Consider the following 22284-nt stretch of genomic DNA (forward strand, 5'->3'; position numbering starts at 1 on the left):
GACATTTATATTCTGACTATCTCTGAAACTCACCTAGACAATACCTTTGATGATACAGTGGTAGCAATACAAGGTTATAACATTTACAGAAAATACAGAAATGCCAATGGTGGAGGTGTTGCTGTTTTATATTCAGAACCACATTCCTGTAAAGATTAGAGAGGATCTCATGTTAAATACTGTTGAAGTAATATGTTCCTACATGGCTACATGTTCCTCTGCCTCACCTAAAGCTCATTGTTGTGGGAAGCTGCTATAGACCACCAAACCGTCAGTATCTGGATAATGTGTGAAATGCTTGATAATGTACAGTACCAGTAAAATGTTTGGACACACCAACTCATTCAAGGGTTTTTCTTTATTTGTACTATTTTCTAAATTGTAGAATAATAGTGAAGACATCAAAACTATGAAATAACATATGCAGTAACCAAAAAAGTGTAAAACCAATCAGAATATACAGTTGAAGTCAGAAGTTTACATAACTCTCTCTCTTCCTCCTCTCTCTCTCTTTTCCTCCTCCCCTCTCTCTCTTTCTCTCTCTCTCTTTCTCTGCATGTTTCCCAGTGCATGCTTCTCCATCTACCCACCACTGCTGTGGTCACACAAACTCTTAAATCAGATGCCAATTGATATATGAATGACCACTTCTCCTGTGTCATCACTGCATTTAAAATGCATGACAGTTGGATTTGTTACACCGTGTAATATACTGCCTATACCGACCTTGCAGCACATGAAGACAGCACAGTGTCATATACTGCCTATACTGACTTTACAGCACAGTTTACTATACTGCCTGTACTGACTTTACAGCACAGTGTAATATACTGCCTATACTGACTTTACAGCACAGTTAATACTATACTGCCTATACTGACTTTACAGCACAGTGCACTATACTGCCTATACTGACTTTACAGCACAGTGTAATATATTGCCTATACAGACCTTGCAGCACATGAAAACAGCACAGTGTAATATACTGCCTATACTGACTTTACAGCACAATTTACTATACTGCCTATACTGACTTTACAGCACAGTGCACTATACTGACTTTACAGCACAGTGCACTATACTGCCAATACTGACTTTACAGCACAGTGTAATATATTGCCTATACTGACTTTACAGCACAGTGCACTATACTGCCTATACTGACTTTACAGCACAGTGCACTATACTGCCTATACTGACTTTACAGCACAGTGTACTATACTGCCTATACTGACTTTACAGCACTGTTTACTATACTGCCTATACTGACTTTACAGCACAGTTTACTATACTGCCTATACTGACTTTACAGCACAGTGCACTATACTGCCTATACTGACTTTACAGCACAGTGTAATATATTGCCTATACAGACCTTGCAGCACATGAAAACAGCACAGTGTAATATACTTCCTATACTGACTTTACAGCACAGTGTACTATACTGCCTATACTGACTTTACAGCACAGTGCACTATACTGCCTATACTGACTTTACAGCACAGTGTACTATACTGCCTATACTGACTTTACAGCACAGTGCACTATACTGCCTATACTGACTTTACAGCACAGTGTAATATATTACCGCACATGAAGACAGCAAAGCAAGCTTTCATAGGGTTTTTCCTATACTCATCATGACAGATTCAGTGGTTATACTGATGTACCTGGATAGAGCACCATTTGACACTAAATTCCAATGTCTCTTGATCTAAGTTTGTGTAATCACGATGCATCACATGTAATATGGCCTCCACCCTTCTTTCTGTTGAGTATGTTCTTCTATATTGTATTCTTGTTCTAATGTTTTGTTCTGAAACATGAGAAGCCTACTTGTTGTAAAACACAACATGTGTGTTGTCACTTTGACCTCGTAGCACCCGATGACATGGCAACCGTCCAAAGATGGCGAGCGCCTGATTGGGCGGATTATACTAAACAAGAGGATGAAGGATGGAACAGTGCCCCGAGACACAGGAGCTCTGCTGGGACTCAAGGTAAGCCCTGATCCTGGACCTGCTCCTCACCCTAACCTGTAGACACAGGAGCTCTGCTGGGACTCAAGGTAAGCCCTGATCCTGGACCTGCTCCTAACCTCAAACTACAGACACAAGAGCTCTGCTGGGACTCAGGATATGGGGACGATATCTGGGCTGACTCAAATCAAATTTTATTGGCCACATGAGCCGAATACAACAGGTGTAGACTTTACATGAAATGCTTACTTATGAGCCCATTTCCCAACAGTGCAGAGTTTAAAATATTTGATAAATAAACTATTTAAACATTGAGGGAATCATATTTGAGTTAGAAAATGATGTTCATATGATAGGTAAGACATACAAAACCTTGCAGAGTTTATCCAACTGACAATCTTTTATGAAAAATATATTAACTATTGGAACCAAGACTTAAAAATAACTGATGTTGGTTCAAGATTGGAGTGTAACGAAATTACAGTTAATAAAAATGTAGTGGGTCTGGTCAGGGTGATGTAGATGAGGGGAGCTAGTGGGTCTGGGCAGGGTGATGCAGATGGAGGGAGCTAGTGGGTCTGGGCAGGGTGATGTAGTTGATCTGCAGATGGGGGAGCGAGTGGGAATGGGCAGGGTGATGTAGTTGATCTGCAGATGGGGGAGCTAGTGGGTCTGGGCAGGGTGATGTAGTTGATCTGCAGATGGGGGAGCTAGTGGGTCTGGGCAGGGTGATGTAGTTGATCTGCAGATGGGGAGCTAGTGGGTCTGGGCAGGGTGATGTAGTTGATCTGCAGATGGGGGAGCTAGTGGGACTGGGCAGGGTGATGTAGTTGATCTGCAGATGGGGGAGCTAGTGGGAATGGGCAGGGTGATGTAGTTGATCTGCAGATGGGGGAGCTAGTGGGAATGGGCAGGGTGATGTAGCTGATCTGCAGATGGGGGGAGCTAGTGGGTCTGGGAAGGGTGATGTAGTTGATCTGCAGATGGGGGAGCTAGTGGGTCTGGGCAGGGTGATGTAGTTGATCTGCAGATGGGGGGAGCTAGTGGGAATGGGCAGGGTGATGTAGTTGATTTGCAGATGGGGGGAGCTAGTGGGAATGGGCAGGGTGATGTAGCTGATCTGCAGATGGGGGAGCTAGTGGGTCTGGGAAGGGTGATGTAGTTGATCTGCAGATGGGGGAGCTAGTCGGTCTGGGCAGGGTGATGTAGTTGATCTGCAGATGGGGGGAGCGAGTGGGAATGGGCAGGGTGATGTAGTTAATCTGCAGATGGGGGGAGATAGTGGGAATGGGCAGGGTGATGTAGTTGATCTGCAGATGGGGGAGCTAGTGGGTCTGGGCAGGGTGATGTAGATGATCTGCAGATGGGTCTGGGTAAGGTGATGTAGTTGATCTGCAGATGGGACTGGGCAGGGTGATGTAGTTGATCTGCAGATGGGGGAGCTAGTGGGTCTGGGCAGGGTGATGTAGATGATCTGCAGATGGGTCTGGGCAAGGTGATGTAGTTGATCTGCAGATGGGACTGGGCAGGGTGATGTAGTTGATCTGCAGATGGGGTCATGTGGGACTGGGCAGGGTGATGTAGCTGATCTGCAGATGGGGGAGCTAGTGGGTCTGGGCAGGGTGATGTAGTTGATCTGCAGATGGGGAAGCTAGTGGGTCTGGGCAGGGTGATGTAGATGATCTGCAGATGGGACTGGGCAAGGTGATGTAGTTGATCTGCAGATGGGGAGCTAGTGGGACTGGGCAGGGTGATGTAGTTGATCTGCAGATGGGGGCTAGTGGGACTGGGCAGGGTGATGTAGCTGATCTGCAGATGGGGAGCTAGTGGGACTGGGCAAGGTGATGTAGTTGATCTGCAGATGGGACTGGGCAGGGTGATGTAGTTGATCTGCAGATGGGGAGCTAGTGGGACTGGGCAGGGTGATGTAGTTGATCTGCAGATGGGGAGCTAGTGGGACTGGACAAGGTGATGTAGTTGACCTGCAGATGGGACTGGGCAGGGTGATGTAGTTGATCTGCAGATGGGGGCTAGTGGGACTGGGAAGGGTGATGTAGTTGATCTGCAGATGGGGGGCTAGTGGGACTGGGCAGGGTGATGTAGTTGATCTGCAGATGGGACTGGGCAGGGTGATGTAGTTGATCTGCAGATGGGGAGCTAGTGGGACTGGGCAGGGTGATGTAGTTGATCTGCAGATGGGACTGGGCAGGGTGATGTAGTTGATCTGCAGATGGGACTGGGCAGGGTGATGTAGTTGATCTGCAGATGGGGGGCTAGTGGGACTGGGCAGGGTGATGTAGTTGATCTGCAGATGGGACTGGGCAGGGTGATGTAGTTGATCTGCAGATGGGGAGCTAGTGGGACTGGGCAGGGTGATGTAGTTGATCTGCAGATGGGGAGCTAGTGGGACTGGGCAGGGTGATGTAGTTGATCTGCAGATGGGTCTGGGCAGGGTGATGTAGTTGATCTGCAGATGGGGAGCTAGTGGGACTGGGCAGGGTGATGTAGCTGATCTGCAGATGGGGAGCTAGATGGGACTGGGCTGGGCAGAACTAGTGATGTAGTTGATCTGCAGATGGGACTGGGCAGGGTGATGTAGTTGATCTGCAGATGGGGAGCTAGTGGGACTGGGCAGGGTGATGTAGTTGATCTGCAGATGGGGAGCTAGTGGGACTGGACAAGGTGATGTAGTTGACCTGCAGATGGGACTGGGCAGGGTGGGCATGATGTTGATCTGCAGATGGGGGGCTGCAGAGTGGGGGCTAGTGGGACTGGGAAGGGTGATGTAGTTGATCTGCAGATGGGAGGCTAGTGGGACTGGGCAGGGTGATGTAGTTGATCTGCAGATGGGACTGGGCAGGGTGATGTAGTTGATCTGCAGATGGGGGAGCTAGTGGGACTGGGCAGGGTGATGTAGTTGATCTGCAGATGGGACTGGGCAGGGTGATGTAGTTGATCTGCAGATGGGACTGGGGTCAGGGTGATGTAGTCTGATCTGCAGCTGGGGATCTGCAGTGGGACTGGGCAGGGTGATGTAGTTGATCTGCAGATGGGACTGGGCAGGGTGATGTGGTTGATCTGCAGATGGGGAGCTAGTGGGACTGGGCAGGGTGATGTAGCTGATCTGCAGATGGGGGAGCTAGTGGGTCTGGGCAGGGTGATGTAGTTGATCTGCAGATGGGTCTGGGCAGGGTGATGTAGTTGATCTGCAGATGGGGAGCTAGTGGGACTGGGCAGGGTGATGTAGCTGATCTGCAGATGGGGGGAGCTAGTGGGTCTGGGCAGGGTGATGTAGTTGATCTGCAGATGGGCCTGGGCAGGGTGATGTAGTTGATCTGCAGATGGGACTGGGCAGGACTGATGGGTGAGTTGATCTGCAGATGGGGAGCTAGTGGGACTGGGCAGGGTGATGGGACTGGGTTGATCTGCAGATGGGGGCTAGTGGGACTGGGCAGGGTGATGTAGTTGATCTGCAGATGGGACTGGGCAGGGTGATGTAGTTGATCTGCAGATGGGACTGGGCTGGGTGATGATGTAGTTGATCTGCAGATGGGACTGGGGACTGGGGGGTGATGTAGTTGATCTGCAGATGGGGCGCTAGTGGGACTGGGCAGGGTGATGTAGCTTGATCTGCAGATGGGGGAACTACTGGGCAGGGTGATGTAGTTGATCTGCAGATGGGGCGCAAGTGGGACTGGGTAGGGTGATGTAGTTGATCTGCAGATTTGTATGATGTTGTAGTTTATGTAGATGTTTTGTATTGTTTATAACATATCAAATAAAATCTGACAAAATAAATCTGCAGAAAGCTAGTAACAACACAAAAACAATAACAAGGCAGATATAAATGATGAGTACCTGCAGATGTAATAACAAGGCTGATATAAATGGGGGCTAGTACCAGTACCAAGTCAGATGTGATAGGGGTACCAGGTCTGCAATAACTAGTGGGACTATATAAATGGAGTACCAGTACCAAGTCAATGTCTGCAGGGGTACCAGGTAATAACAAGGCTATATAAATGGAGTACCAGTACCAAGTCAATGTGTAGGGGTACCAGGTAATAACAAGGCTATATAAATGGAGTACCAGTACCAAGTCAATGTGTAGGGGTACCAGGTAATAACAAGGCTATATAAATGGAGTACCAGTACCAAGTCAATGTGTAGGGGTACCAGGTAATAACAAGGCTATATACATGGAGTACCAGTACCAAGTCAATGTGTAGGGGTACCAGGTACTAACATGACTATATACAGGGGTACCAGGTAATAACATGTCTATAAACAGGGAGTACCAGGTAATAACATGGCTATATACAGGGAGTACCAGGTAATAACATGGCTAGATACAGGGAGTATAAGGTAAAAACATGGCTATATACAGGGAGTACCAGGTAACAACATGGCTATATACAGGGAGTACCAGGTAACAACATGGCTATATACAGGGGGGTACCAGGTAACAACATGGCTATATACAGGAGTATAAGGTAATAACATGGCTATATACAGGGAGTACCAGGTAACAACATGGCTATATACAGGGAGTACCAGGTAACAACATGGCTATATACAGGGAGTACCAGGTAATAACATGGCTATATACAGGGAGTACCAGGTAACAACATGGCTATATACAGGGAGTACCAGGTAACAACATGGCTATATACAGGGAGTACCAGGTAACAACATGGCTATATACAGGGAGTACCAGGTAACAACATGGCTATATACAGGGAGTACCAGGTAACAACATGGCTATATACAGGGAGTACCAGGTAATAACATGGCTATATACAGGGAGTACCAGGTAACAACATGGCTATATACAGGGAGTACCAGGTAACAACATGGCTATATACAGGGGGTACCAGGTAATAACATGACTATATGCGGCCTTCAGGGCTGCACTGAACTGTATCATTATGCACACCTGGTTCCAATTCTTCCAATTCCTCAGTATTTGTATAAATGTGCCCTTTGTTTCCCAAATTGGGCTGTATCTTATTGTTCTCATGTCCGTTGGTGGTGTGATTACCTATGCGTTGTCTTTTCCTGTGCTGTATCTTATTGTTCTCATGTCCGTTGGTGGTGTGATTACCTATGTGTTGTCTCAGCCTGTGCTGTATCTTATTGTTCTCATGTCCGTTGGTGGTGTGATTACCTATGCGTTGTCTTTTCCTGTGCTGTATCTTATTGTTCTCATGTCCGTTGGTGGTGTGATTACCTATGCGTTGTCTTTTCCTGTGCTGTATCTTATTGTTCTCATGTCCGTTGGTGGTGTGATTACCTATGTGTTGTCTCAGCCTGTGCTGTATCTTATTGTTCTCATGTCCGTTGGTGGTGTGATTACCTATGTGTTGTCTCAGCCTGTGCTGTATCTTATTGTTCTCATGTCCGTTGGTGGTGTGATTACCTATGTGTTGTCTCAGCCTGTGCTGTATCTTATTGTTCTCATGTCCGTTGGTGGTGTGATTACCTATGCGTTGTCTCAGCCTGTGCTGTATCTTATTGTTCTCATGTCCGTTGGTGGTGTGATTACCTATGCGTTGTCTTTTCCTGTGCTGTATCTTATTGTTCCCATGTCCGTTGGTGGTGTGATTACCTATGCGTTGTCTTTTCCTGTGCTGTATCTTATTGTTCTCATGTCCGTTGGTGGTGTGATTACCTATGCGTTGTCTTTTCCTGTGCTGTATCTTATTGTTCCCATGTCCGTTGGTGGTGTGATTACCTATGCGTTGTCTTTTCCTGTGCTGTATCTTATTGTTCTCATGTCCGTTGGTGGTGTGATTACCTATGCGTTGTCTCAGCCTGTGCTGTATCTTATTGTTCCCATGTCCGTTGGTGGTGTGATTACCTATGCGTTGTCTCAGCCTGTGCTGTATCTTATTGTTCTCATGTCCGTTGGTGGTGTGATTACCTATGCGTTGTCTCAGCCTGTGCTGTATCTTATTGTTCTCATGTCCGTTGGTGGTGTGATTACCTATGCGTTGTCTCAGCCTGTGCTGTATCTTATTGTTCCCATGTCCGTTGGTGGTGTGATTACCTATGCGTTGTCTCAGCCTGTGCTGTATCTTATTGTTCTCATGTCCGTTGGTGGTGTGATTACCTATGCGTTGTCTTTTCCTGTGCTGTATCTTATTGTTCTCATGTCCGTTGGTGGTGTGATTACCTATGCGTTGTCTTTTCCTGTGCTGTATCTTATTGTTCTCATGTCCGTTGGTGGTGTGATTACCTATGCGTTGTCTCAGCCTGTGCTGTATCTTATTGTTCTCATGTCCGTTGGTGGTGTGATTACCTATGCGTTGTCTTTTCCTGTGCTGTATCTTATTGTTCCCATGTCCGTTGGTGGTGTGATTACCTATGCGTTGTCTCAGCCTGTGCTGTGTGTTTTGTTCATTACGGGTGTCGTTTTACCCTCACTCTTTTGTTTAAACCTCGCTCTTTTTATTGTTCTCATGTCTTTTGTATTGCGTGGTCTACCCTCGCTCTTTTGTTTAACCATGCTCTTTTGTTTTGCCTAGGTCTCTCAGCCTGTGCTCTTTTGTTTGGGTACATCCCAGTGTTTTTTTACATGTTTGTTTTGTGGTGTATTAAAAGTCCAGATGATATATTCCTGTGCCTGTCTCTTAAGTCCTTTATACCTGCGTGACATGGACTCTTTGACCATTTTTGGGCCTCCCTCTGACACTGCCTGGTATAGATCTCCTGGATTGCAGGGAGTTTGGCCCTATGTGATGTCTTTTCCTGGCTGTATCTTATTGTCCCTCTGTAGCGCCGTTGGGTGGGTGGCCTGTGCTGTATCTTATTGCCATACCGTTGGTGGTGTGAAGCGGTGATGCAGCCAGTCAAGATGTTCTCAATGGTTCAGCTGTAGAACATCTTGAGGATCTGAGGCCCCATGCCAAATCTTTTCAGTTCCTGAGGGGAAGAGGTGTTGTTGTACCCTCTTCACAACTGTGTTGGTGTGTTTGTGGACCCTGTAATAGATCCTTAGTGATGTGGACACTGAGGAACTTGTCTCTCGCCTGTGCTCCATTACAGCTCTGTCGATGGTGGGTGTGTGCTCGGCCCTCCATTTCCTGTAGTCCACAATCATCTCCTTTGTCTTGATCACGTCGAGGGAGGGTTGTTGTCCTGACACCACACTGTCAGGTTTCTGACCTCCTCTTTGTGGGCTGTCTCACTGTCGTTGTTCTCATGCGATTTGGCCTACCCTTTTCCTGTGCTGTATCTTATTGTTCTCGTTGTCGTGGCGTGCTGCAAACTTAATGATGGTGTTGGAATCGGGGCACGGCTCACTTCTTGGGTGAACAGGGAGTACAGGAGGGGATTGAGCACACATGTCCGTGAGGGGATCCCAATGTTGAGGGTCAGCGTGGCGGATGTGTTGTTGGCTCAGATTTGAGTGCTGCTGGGCGGTAGTTATTTTTCCAGGTAACCTTGGCATTCATTCTGATCCGTTGGTGCTCTGATTACCTATCCTGTTCCGTCTGGCCCTGTGGCCTTGTTAATGTTAACCTGTTCAAGGTCTTGCTCTTACATCGTTGGCGGTGTGATTACAGCTGTCCGTCAGTTGATGTCTGTATGCATGGTTCAGTGTTGCTTGCCTCGAAGTACATATAAGACATTTAGTCTCGCCTGGTAGGCTTTTCTCGTCACTGGAAAGCTCTCAGATGGGTTGCCCTGCCACATCTGATGAGTATCAGAGCTTGTGTAGTAGGATTCAATCTTAGGATTCAATCTTGACTCGTTGCCTGATTGATGGTTCATCGGAAGGCGTAGCAGGTATTTTTATAAGGGTCCGGATTAGTGTCCTGCTCCTTGAATGCAGCAGCTCTAGCCTTTAGCTCAGTGCGGATGTTGCCTGTAATCAATGGCTTCTGGTTTGGATATGTAAGTACTGTCACTGTGGGGATGATGATGTCGATGGCCTTGTTAATGAAGTCGGTGTTTGATGTGGTAATATAGATATATGTCAAGGCTTTTATTAACAATTACATGAAGTTGATGCAGTCGAGAGGAACTACTGAATATAAGAGCAGCGTCAACTCACCATCAGTACGACCAAGAATATGACTTTCGCGAAGCGGATCCTGTGTTCTGCCTTTCACCCAGGACAACGGAATGGATCCCAGCCGGCGACCCCAAAAAACGACTTTGTAAAAGAGGGAAACGAAGCGGTCTTCTGGTCAGACTCCGGAGACGGGCACATCGCGCATCACTCCCTAGTATATTTCTCACCAATGTCCAGTCTCTTGACAACAAGGTTGCACAAGGAAACAAGGCAAGGGTAGCATTCCAGAGGGACATCAGGGACTGTAACGTTCTTTGCTTCACGGAAACATTGCTCACTCGAGAGACACTATCGGAGTCGGTGCAGCCAGCTGGTTTCTCCACGCATTGCGCCGACAGAAACAAACATCTTTCTGGTAAGAAGAGGGGCGGGGGTTAACGAGACGTCGTGTGGTCACAACAACATACAAGAACTCAAGTCCTTCTGTTCACCTGATTTAGAATTCCTCACAATCAAATGTCGACCGCATTATCTACCGAGGGAATTCTCTTCAATTATAATCACATATATAATCATATATAATCATATATCCCCCCCCAAGCAGACACATCGATGGCTCTGAACTAACTTTATTTGACTCTTTGCAAACTGGAATCCACATATCCTGAGGCATTGTAGCTGGGGGTTTTAACAAGGCTAATCTGAAAACAAGACTCCCTAAATTGTATCAGCATATCGATTGCGCAACCAGGGCTGGTAAAACCTTGGATCATTGTTATTCCAAATTCCGCAATGCATATAAGGCCCTGCCCCGCCCTCCTTTCGGAAGAGCTGACCACGACTCAATTTTGTTGCTCCCTGCCTACAGACAGAAGCTAAAACAAGAAGCTCACACGCTGAGGTCTGTTCAACGCTGGTCCGACCAATCTGATTCCACGCTCAAAGACTGCTTCTATCATGTGGACTGGGATGTTTCATATTGCGTCAGACAACAACATTGACGAATACGCTGATTCGGTGAGTGAGTTAATTAGAACGTGCGTTGAAGATGTCGTTCGCATAGCAACGATTAAAACATTCCCAAACCAGAAACCGTAGATTGATGGCAGCATTCGCGTGAAACTGAAAGCGCGAACCACTGCTTTTAATCAGGGCAAGGTGACTGGAAACATGACCGAATACAAACAGTGTAGCTATTCCCTCCGCAAAGCAATCAAACAAACAAGCTAAGCGTCAGTATATATATATTTTTATTTTATTTTACCTTTATTTAACCAGGTAACATATTCTTATTTTCAATGACGGCCTGCCTGTTCAGGGGCAGAACGACAGATTTGTACCTTGTCAGCTCGGGGTTTGAACTCGCAACCTTCCGGTTACTAGTCCAACGCTCTAACCACTAGGCTACGCTGCCGCCCAGTATAGAGACAAAGTAGAATCGCAATTCAACGGCTCAGACACAAGAGGTATGTGGCAGGGTCTACAGTCAATCACGGATTACAAAAAGAAAACCAGCCCAGTCACGGACCAGGATGTCTTGCTCCCAGGCAGACGAAATAACTTTTTTTGCCCGCTTTGAGGACAATACAGTGCCACTGACACGGCCCGCAACCAAAACATGCAGACTCTCCTTCACTGCAGCCGAGGTGAGTAAAACATTTAAACATGTTATCCCTCGCAGGGCTGCAGGCCCAGACGGCATCCCCAGCCGCGCCCTCAGAGCATGCACAGACCAGCTGGCTGGTGTGTTTACGGACAAATTCAATCAATCCCTATCCCAGTCTGCTGTTCCCACATGCTTCAAGAGGGCCACCATTATTCCTGTTCCCAAGAAAGCTAAGGTAACTGAGCTAAACGACTACCGCCCCGTAGCACTCACTTCCGTCATCATGAAGTGCTTTGAGAGACTAGTCAAGGACCATATCACCTCCACCCTATCTGACACCCTAGACCCACTCCAATTTGCTTACCGCCCAAATAGGTCCACAGACGATGCAATATCAACCACACTGCACACTGCCCTAACCCATCTGGACAAGAGGGAATCAAATCAAATCAAAATCAAATCAAATTTTATTTGTCACATACACATGGTTAGCAGATGTTAATGTGAGTGTAGCGAAATGCTTGTGCTTCTAGTTCCGACAATGCAGTGATAACCAACAAGTAATCTAACTAACAATTCCAAAACTACTGTCTTATACACAGTGTAAGGGGATAAAGAATATGTACATAAGGATATATGAATGAGTCATGGTACAGGGCAGCATACAGTAGATGGTATCGAGTACAGTATATACATATGAGATGAGTATGTAGACAATGTAAACAAAGTGGCATAGTTAAAGTGGCTAGTGATACATGTATTACATAAGGATGCAGTCGATGATATAGTCGATGATATAGAGTACAGTATATACGTAACAAAACTAAGGAGATGATTGTGGACTTCAGGAAACAGCAGAGGGAACACCCCCCTATCCACATCGATGGGACAGTAGTGGAGAAGGTAGCAAGTTTTAAGTTCCTCGGCATACACATCACAGACAAACTGAATAGGTCCACCCACACAGACAGCATTGTGAAGAAGGCGCAGCAGCGCCTCTTCAACCTCAGGAGGCTGAAGAAATTATGCTTGTCATAAAAAGCACTCACAAACTTCTACAGATGCACAATCGAGAGCATCCTGTTGGGCTGTATCACCGCCTGGTACGGCAACTGCTCCGCCCACAACTGTAACGCTCTCCAGAGGATAGTGAGGTCTGCACAACGCATCACCGGGGGCAAACTACCTGCCCTCCAGGACACCTACACCCCCCGATGTCACAGGAAGGCCATAAAGATCATCAAGGACAACAACCACCCGAGCTACTGCCTGTTCACCCCGCTATCATCCAGAAGGCAAGGTCAGTACAGGTGCATCAAAGCTGGGACCGAGAGACTGAAAAACAGCTTCTATCTCAAGGCCATCAGACTGTTAAACAGCCACCACTAACATTGAGTGGCTGCTGCCAAAACACTGACTCAACTCCAGCCACTTTAATAATGGGAATTGATGGGAATTGATGTAAAATATATCACTAGCCACTTTAAACAATGATACTTAATATAATGTTTACATACCCTACATTACTCATCTCATATGTATACGTATATACTGTACTCTATATCATCTACTGCATCTTTATGTAATACATGTATCACTCTTCACTTTAAACTATGCCACTTTGTTTACATACTCATCTCATATGTATATACTGTACTCGATACCATCTACTGCATCTTGCCTATGCCGCTCTGTACCATCACTCATTCATATATCTTTATGTACATATTCTTTATCCCTTTACACTTGTGTGTATCAGGTAGTAGTTTTGGAATTGTTAGCTAGATTGCTCGTTGGTTATTACTGCATTGTCGGAACTAGTAGCACAAGCATTTTGCTACACTCGCATCTGCTAACCACGTGTATGTGACAAATACAATTTGATTTGATTTGATTTGATTTAGAGTCAATATTTGCAGTGTTGACCCTTCTTTTTCAAGACCTCTGCAATCTGCCCTGGCATGCTGTCAATTAACTTCTGGGCCACATCTTGACTAATGGCAGCCCATTCCTGCATAATCAATGCTTGGAGTTTGTCAGAATTTGTGAGTTTTTGTTTGTCCACCCGCCTCTTGAGGATTGACCACAAGTTCTCAATGGGATTAAGGTCTAGGGAGATTCCTGGCCATGGACTCAACATATCAATGTTTTGTCCCTGCGCCACCTAGTTATCACCTTTGCCTTATGGCAAGGTGCTCCATCATGCTGTAAAAGGCATTGTTCATCACCAAACTGTTCCTGGACGGTTGGAAGAAGTTGCTCTCGGAGGATGTGTTGGTACCATTCTTTATTCATGGCTATGTTCTTAGGCAAAATTGTGAGTGGGGCCACTCCCTTGGCTGAGAAGCAACCCCACACATGAATAGTCTCAGGATGCTTAACTTGTCTTTTCCGGAAAATGACTTTACCCCAGTCCTCAGCAGTCCAATCCCTGTACCTTTTGCAGAATATCAGTCTGTCCCTGATGTTTTTCCTGGAGAGAAGTGTCTTCTTTGCTGCCCTTCTTGACACCAGGCCATCCTCCAAAAGTCTTTGCCTCACTGTGCGTGCAGATGCACTCACACCTGCCTGCTGCCATTCCTGAACAAGCTCTGTACTGGTGGTGCCCCAATTCTGCTGCTGAATCAATTTTAGGAGACGGTCCTGACACTTGCTGGACATTCTTGGGTGCCCTGAAGCCTTCTTCACAACAATTGAACTGCCCTCCTTGTAGTTCTTGATGATCCGATAAATGGTTGATTGAGGTGCAATCTTACTGGCAGCAATATCCTTGCCGGTGAAGCCCTTTTTCTGCAAAGAAATGATGATGGCACGTGTTTCCTTGAAGGTAACCATGGTTGACAGAGGAAGAACAATGATTCCAAGCACCACACTCCTTTTGAAGCTTCCAGTCTGTTATTTGAACTCAATCAGTATGACAGAGTGATCTCCAGCCTTATCCTCATCAACACTCACACCTGTGTTAATGAGAGAATCACAGACATGATGTCAGCTGGTCATTTTGTGGCAGGGCTGAAATTCAGTGGAAATGTTTTTTTTGGGGGGATTAATTTCATTTGCATGGCAAAGAGGGACTTTTTAATTAATTGCATTTCATCTGATCACTCTTCATAACATTCTGGAGTATATGCAAATTGCCATCATACAAACTGAGGCAGCAGACTTTGTGAAAATTAATATTTTACTGAGTATAATGTATCGTGATGTATAATGAGATATATACTGAGCATAATGTATATTGATGTATACGGATTGTAGTCACCATCTGCTCATCTATCACTCCAGTGATAATTAGCTAAATTCTAATTACTTTGCTACTATGGCCTATTTATTGCCTTACCCCCTCACGCCATTTGCACACACTGTATGTAGACTTTCTTTTTTCTATGTGTTATTGATTGTATGCTTGCTTATTCCATGTGTAACTCTGTGTTGTTGTTTCTGTCGCACTGCTTTGCTTTATCTTGGCCAGGTCGCAGTTGTAAATGAGAACATGTTCTCAACTAGATTACCTGGTTAAATAAAGGTGTTCTCAACTAGCCTACCTGGTTAAATAAAGGTGTTCTCAACTAGCCTACCTGGTTAAATAAAGGTGAAATACAAATAAAATGTATGTATAGTGATGTATACTGAGATGTATACAGATTATAATGTATAGCAGTACCCAATGGTCATACTTGATTAAAGATATCTTAATAGAACGTTACTCAAGTAAAAGTAAAGTCACCCAGTGAAATACGACTTCAGTTAAAGTCTAAAAGTATTTGGTTCTAAATATACTTAAGTATCAAAATTAAATGTAATTGCTAAAATATACGTACATATCAAAAGTAAAAGTAGAAATCATGTCAAATTCCTTCTATTAAGCATGTATTTTCTTGTTTTTAAAACGTATGGATATCCGGGGGCACACTCCTTCACTCAGACATCATTTACAGACATCCAGGGGCACACTCCATCACTCAGACATCATTTACAGATATCCAGGGGCACACTCCATCACTCAGACATCATTTACAGATATCCAGAGGCACACTACATTACTCAGACATCATTTACAGATATCCAGGGGCACACTCCATCACTCAGACATAGTTTACAGATATCCAGGGGCACACTCCATCACTCAGACATCATTTACAGATATCCAGGGGCACACTCCATCACTCAGACATCATTTACAGATATCCAGGGACACACTCCATCACTCAGACATAGTTTACAGATATCCAGGGGCACACTCCATCACTCAGACATCATCTACAGATATCCAGGGGCACACTCCATCACTCAGATATCATTTACAGATATCCAGGGCACACTCCATCACTCAGACATCATTTACAGATACCTAGAGGCACACTCCATCCCTCAGACATCATTTACAGATATCCAGGGGCACACTCCATCACTCAGACATCATTTACAGATATCCAGGGGCACACTCCATCCCTCAGACATCATCTACAGATATCCAGGGGCACACTCCATCACTCAGACATCATTTACAGATATCTAGAGGCACACTCCATCACTCAGACATCATTTACAGATATCCGGAGGAACACTCCATCACTCAGACATCATTTACAGATATCCAGGGGCACACTCCATCACTCAGACATCATTTACAGATATCCAGGGGCACACTTCATCACTCAGACATCATTTACAGATATCCAGGGGCACACCATCTATCAGACATCATTTACAGATATCCAGGAGCACACTCCATCACTCAGACATAATTTACAGATATCCAGGGGCACACTCCATCCCTCAGACATCATTTACAGATATCCAGGGGCACACTCCATCACTCAGACATCATTTACAGATATCCAGGGGCACACTCCATCACTCAGACATCATTTACATATATCCAGAGGCACACTCCATCACTCAGACATAATTTACAGATATCCAGAGGCACACTCCATCACCCAGACATCATTTACAGATATCCAGGGGCACACTCCATCACTCAGACATAATTTACAGATATCCAGAGGCACACTCCATCACTCAGACATCATTTACAGATATCCGGAGGAACACTCCATCACTCAGACATCATTTACAGATATCCAGAGGCACACTCCATCCCTCAGACATAATTTACAGATATCCAGAGGCACACTCCATCACTCAGACATCATTTACAGATATCCAGGGGCACACTCCATCACTCAGACATCATTTACAGATATCCAGGGAGACACTCCATCACTCAGACATAATTTACAGATATCTAGATGCACACTCCATCACTCAGACATCATTTACAGATATCCAGGGGCACACTTCATCACTCAGACATCATTTACAGATATCCAGGAGCACACTCCATCACTCAGACATAATTTACAGATATCCAGAGGCACACTCCATCACCCAGACATCATTTACAGATATCCAGGGGCACACTCCATCACTCAGACATCATTTACAGATATCCGGAGGAACACTCCATCACTCAGACATCATTTACAGATATCCAGAGGCACACTCCATCACTCAGACATAATTTACAGATATCCAGAGGCACACTCCATCACTCAGACATCATTTACAGATATCCAGGGGCACACTCCATCACTCAGACATCATTTACAGATATCCAGGGACACACTCCATCACCCAGACATAATTTACAGATATCCAGGGGCACACTCCATCACTCAGACATCATTTACAGATATCCGGAGGAACACTCCATCACTCAGACATCATTTACAGATATCCAGGGGCACACTCCATCACTCAGACATCATTTACAGATATCCAGGGGCACACTCCATCACTCAGACATCATTTACAGATATCCAGGGGCACACTCCATCACTCAGACATCATTTACAGATATCCAGGGGCACACTTCATCACTCAGACATAATTTACAGATATTCAGGGGCACACTCCATCACTCAGCCATCATTTACAGATATCCAGGGGCACACTCCATCACTCAGACATCATTTACATATATCCGTAGGCACACTCCATCACTCAGACATAATTTACAGATATCCAGAGGCACACTCCATCACCCAGACATCATTTACAGATATCCAGGGGCACACTCCATCACCCAGACATAATTTACAGATATCCAGGGGCACACTCCATCACTCAGACATCATTTACAGATATCCAGAGGCACACTCCATCACTCAGACATCATTTACAGATATCCAGGGGCACACTCCATCACTCAGACATCATTTACAGATATCCAGGGGCACACTCCGTCACTCAGACATAATTTACAGATATCCAGAGGCACACTCCATCACTCAGACATCATTTACAGATATCCAGGGGCACACTCCATCACTCAGACATCATTTACAGATATCCAGGGGCACACTCCGTCACTCAGACATAATTTACCGATATTCAGGGGCACACTCCATCCCTCAGACATAATTTACAGATATCCAGAGGCACACTCCATCACTCAGACATAATTTACAGATATCCAGAGGCACACTCCATCACCCAGACATCATTTACAGATATCCAGGGGCACACTCCATCACTCAGACATAATTTACAGATATCCAGAGGCACACTCCATCACTCAGACATCATTTACAGATATCCGGAGGAACACTCCATCACTCAGACATCATTTACAGATATCCAGAGGCACACTCCATCCCTCAGACATAATTTACAGATATCCAGAGGCACACTCCATCACTCAGACATCATTTACAGATATCCAGGGGCACACTCCATCACTCAGACATCATTTACAGATATCCAGGGGCACACTACATCACTCAGACGTCATCTACAGATATCCAGGGGCACACTCCATCACTCAGACATAATTTACAGATATCCAGAGGCACACTCCATCACTCAGACATAATTTACAGATATCCAGAGGCACACTCCATCACCCAGACATCATTTACAGATATCCAGGGGCACACTCCATCACTCAGACATAATTTACAGATATCCAGAGGCACACTCCATCACTCAGACATCATTTACAGATATCCGGAGGAACACTCCATCACTCAGACATCATTTACAGATATCCAGAGGCACACTCCATCCCTCAGACATAATTTACAGATATCCAGAGGCACACTCCATCACTCAGACATCATTTACAGATATCCAGGGGCACACTCCATCACTCAGACATCATTTACAGATATCCAGGGGCACACTACATCACTCAGACGTCATCTACAGATATCCAGGGGCACACTCCATCACTCAGACATAATTTACAGATATCTAGAGGCACACTCCATCACTCAGACATAATTTACAGATATCCAGGGGCACACTCCATCACTCAGACATCATTTACAGATATCCAGGAGCACACTCCATCACTCAGACATAATTTACAGATATTCAGGGGCACACTTCATCACTCAGACATCATTTACAGATATCTAGAGGCACACTCCATCATTCAGACATCATTTACAGATATCCAGGGGCACACTCCAACACTCAGACATCATTTACAGATATCTAGAGGCACACTCCATCACTCAGACATCATTTACAGATATCCAGGGGCACACTTCATCACTCAGACATAATTTACAGATATCCAGGGGCACACTACATAACTCAGACATAATTTACAGATATCCAGGGGCACACTCCAACACTCAGACATCATTTACAGATATCTAGAGGCACACTCCATCACTCAGACATAATTTACAGATATCCAGGGGCACACTTCATCACTCAGACATAATTTACAGATATCCAGGGGCACACTCCAACACTCAGACATCTTTTACAGATATCCAGAAGCACACTCCATCACTCAGACATAATTTACAGATATTCAGGGGCACACTCCATCCCTCAGACATCATTTACAGATATCCAGGGGCACACTCCGTCACTTAGACATCATTTACAGATATTCAGGGGCACACTCCATCACTCAGACATAATTTACAGATATCCAGAGGCACACTCCATCCCTCAGACATCATTTACAGATATTCAGGGGCACACTCCATCACTCAGACATCATTTACAGATATCCAGGTGCACACTCCATCACTCAGACATCATCTACAGATATCTAGGGGCACACTCCATCACTCAGACATCATTTACAGATATCCAGGGGCACACTCCGTCACTCAGACATCATTTACAGATATCCAGAGGCACACTCCATCACTCAGACATAATTTACAGATATCCAGAGGCACACTCCTTCACTCAGACATCATTTACAGATATCCAGGGGCACACTTCATCACTCAGACATAATTTACAGATATCCAGGGGCACACTTCATCACTCAGACATAATTTACAGATATCCAGGGGCACACTCCATCACTCAGACATAATTTACAGATATCCAGGGGCACACTTCATCACTCAGACATCATTTACAGATATCCAGGGACACACTTCATCACTCAGACATAATTTACAGATATCCAGGGGCACACTTCATCACTCAGACATCATTTACAGATATCCAGAAGCACACTCCATCACTCAGACATCTTTTACAGATATCCAGAAGCACACTCCATCACTCAGACATCATTTACAGATATTCAGGGGCACACTCCATCCCTCAGACATCATTTACAGATATCCAGGGGCACACTCCATCACTCAGACATCATTTACAGATATCCAGAAGCACACTCCATCACTCAGACATCATTTACAGATATCCAGAAGCACACTCCATCACTCAGACATCATTTACAGATATCCGGAAGCACACTCCATCACTCAGACATCATTTACAGATATCCAGGGGCACACTCCATCACTCAGACATAATTTACAGATATCCAGGGGCACACTTCATCACTCAGACATCATTTACAGATATCCAGAAGCACACTCCATCACTCAGACATCTTTTACAGATATCCAGAAGCACACTCCAACACTCAGACATCTTTTACAGATATCCAGAAGCACACTCCATCACTCAGACATAATTTACAGATATTCAGGGGCACACTCCATCCCTCAGACATCATTTACAGATATCCAGGGGCACACTCCATCACTCAGACATCATTTACAGATATCCAGGGGCACACTCCATCACTCAGACATAATTTACAGATATTCAGGGGCACACTCCATCCCTCAGACATCATTTACAGATATCCAGGGGCACACTCCGTCACTTAGACATAATTTACAGATATCCAGAGGCACACTCCATCACTCAGACATCATTTACAGATATTCAGGGGCACACTCCATCCCTCAGACATCATTTACAGATATCCAGGGGCACACTTCATCACTCAGACATCATTTACAGATATCCAGGGACACACTTCATCACTCAGACATAATTTACAGATATCCAGGGGCACACTTCATCACTCAGACATCATTTACAGATATCCAGAAGCACACTCCATCACTCAGACATCTTTTACAGATATCCAGAAGCACACTCCATCACTCAGACATCATTTACAGATATTCAGGGGCACACTCCATCCCTCAGACATCATTTACAGATATCCAGGGGCACACTCCATCACTCAGACATCATTTACAGATATCCAGAAGCACACTCCATCACTCAGACATCATTTACAGATATCCAGAAGCACACTCCATCACTCAGACATCATTTACAGATATCCAGAAGCACACTCCATCACTCAGACATCATTTACAGATATCCAGGGGCACACTCCATCACTCAGACATAATTTACAGATATCCAGGGGCACACTTCATCACTCAGACATCATTTACAGATATCCAGAAGCACACTCCATCACTCAGACATCTTTTACAGATATCCAGAAGCACACTCCAACACTCAGACATCTTTTACAGATATCCAGAAGCACACTCCATCACTCAGACATAATTTACAGATATTCAGGGGCACACTCCATCCCTCAGACATCATTTACAGATATCCAGGGGCACACTCCATCACTCAGACATCATTTACAGATATCCAGGGGCACACTCCATCACTCAGACATAATTTACAGATATTCAGGGGCACACTCCATCCTCAGACATCATTTACAGATATCCAGGGGCACACTCCGTCACTTAGACATAATTTACAGATATCCAGAGGCACACTCCATCACTCAGACATCATTTACAGATATCCAGAGGCACACTCCATCCTCAGACATCATTTACAGATATCCAGGGGCACACTCCATCACTCAGACATCATCTACAGATATCCAGGGGCACACTCCATCACTCAGACATCATTTACAGATATCCAGAGGCACACTCCATCACTCAGACATAATTTACAGATATTCAGGGGCACACTCCATCCCTCAGACATCATTTACAGATATCCAGGGGCACACTCCGTCACTTAGACATCATTTACAGATATTCAGGGGCACACTCCATCCCTCAGACATCATTTACAGATATCCAGGGGCACACTCCGTCACTTAGACATAATTTACAGATATCCAGAGGCACACTCCATCACTCAGACATCATTTACAGATATCCAGAGGCACACTCCATCCCTCAGACATCATTTACAGATATCCAGGGGCACACTTCATCACTCAGACATCATTTACAGATATCCAGGGGCACACTCCATCACTCAGACATAATTTACAGACATTCAGGGGCACACTCCATCCCTCAGACATCATTTACAGATATTCAGGGGCACACTCCATC

General features: G+C 45.2%; 1 protein-coding gene across 1 annotated transcript in view; it reads left to right on the plus strand.

The window, feature by feature from the left end:
• rims2b (regulating synaptic membrane exocytosis 2b) overlaps nt 1-22284 on the plus strand; it is a 217864-nt gene that overhangs the window by 28678 nt on the left and 166902 nt on the right. Inside the window, exon 3 of the mRNA XM_052471751.1 lies at nt 1881-2000. Within this exon, the coding sequence (XP_052327711.1) occupies nt 1881-2000 (120 nt within the window). The remainder of the gene's footprint in view (nt 1-1880; nt 2001-22284) is intronic.

This window comes from Oncorhynchus keta, chromosome 19 (assembly GCF_023373465.1).
Source record: "Oncorhynchus keta strain PuntledgeMale-10-30-2019 chromosome 19, Oket_V2, whole genome shotgun sequence".
Classification (NCBI taxonomy): Eukaryota; Metazoa; Chordata; class Actinopteri; order Salmoniformes; family Salmonidae; genus Oncorhynchus; species Oncorhynchus keta.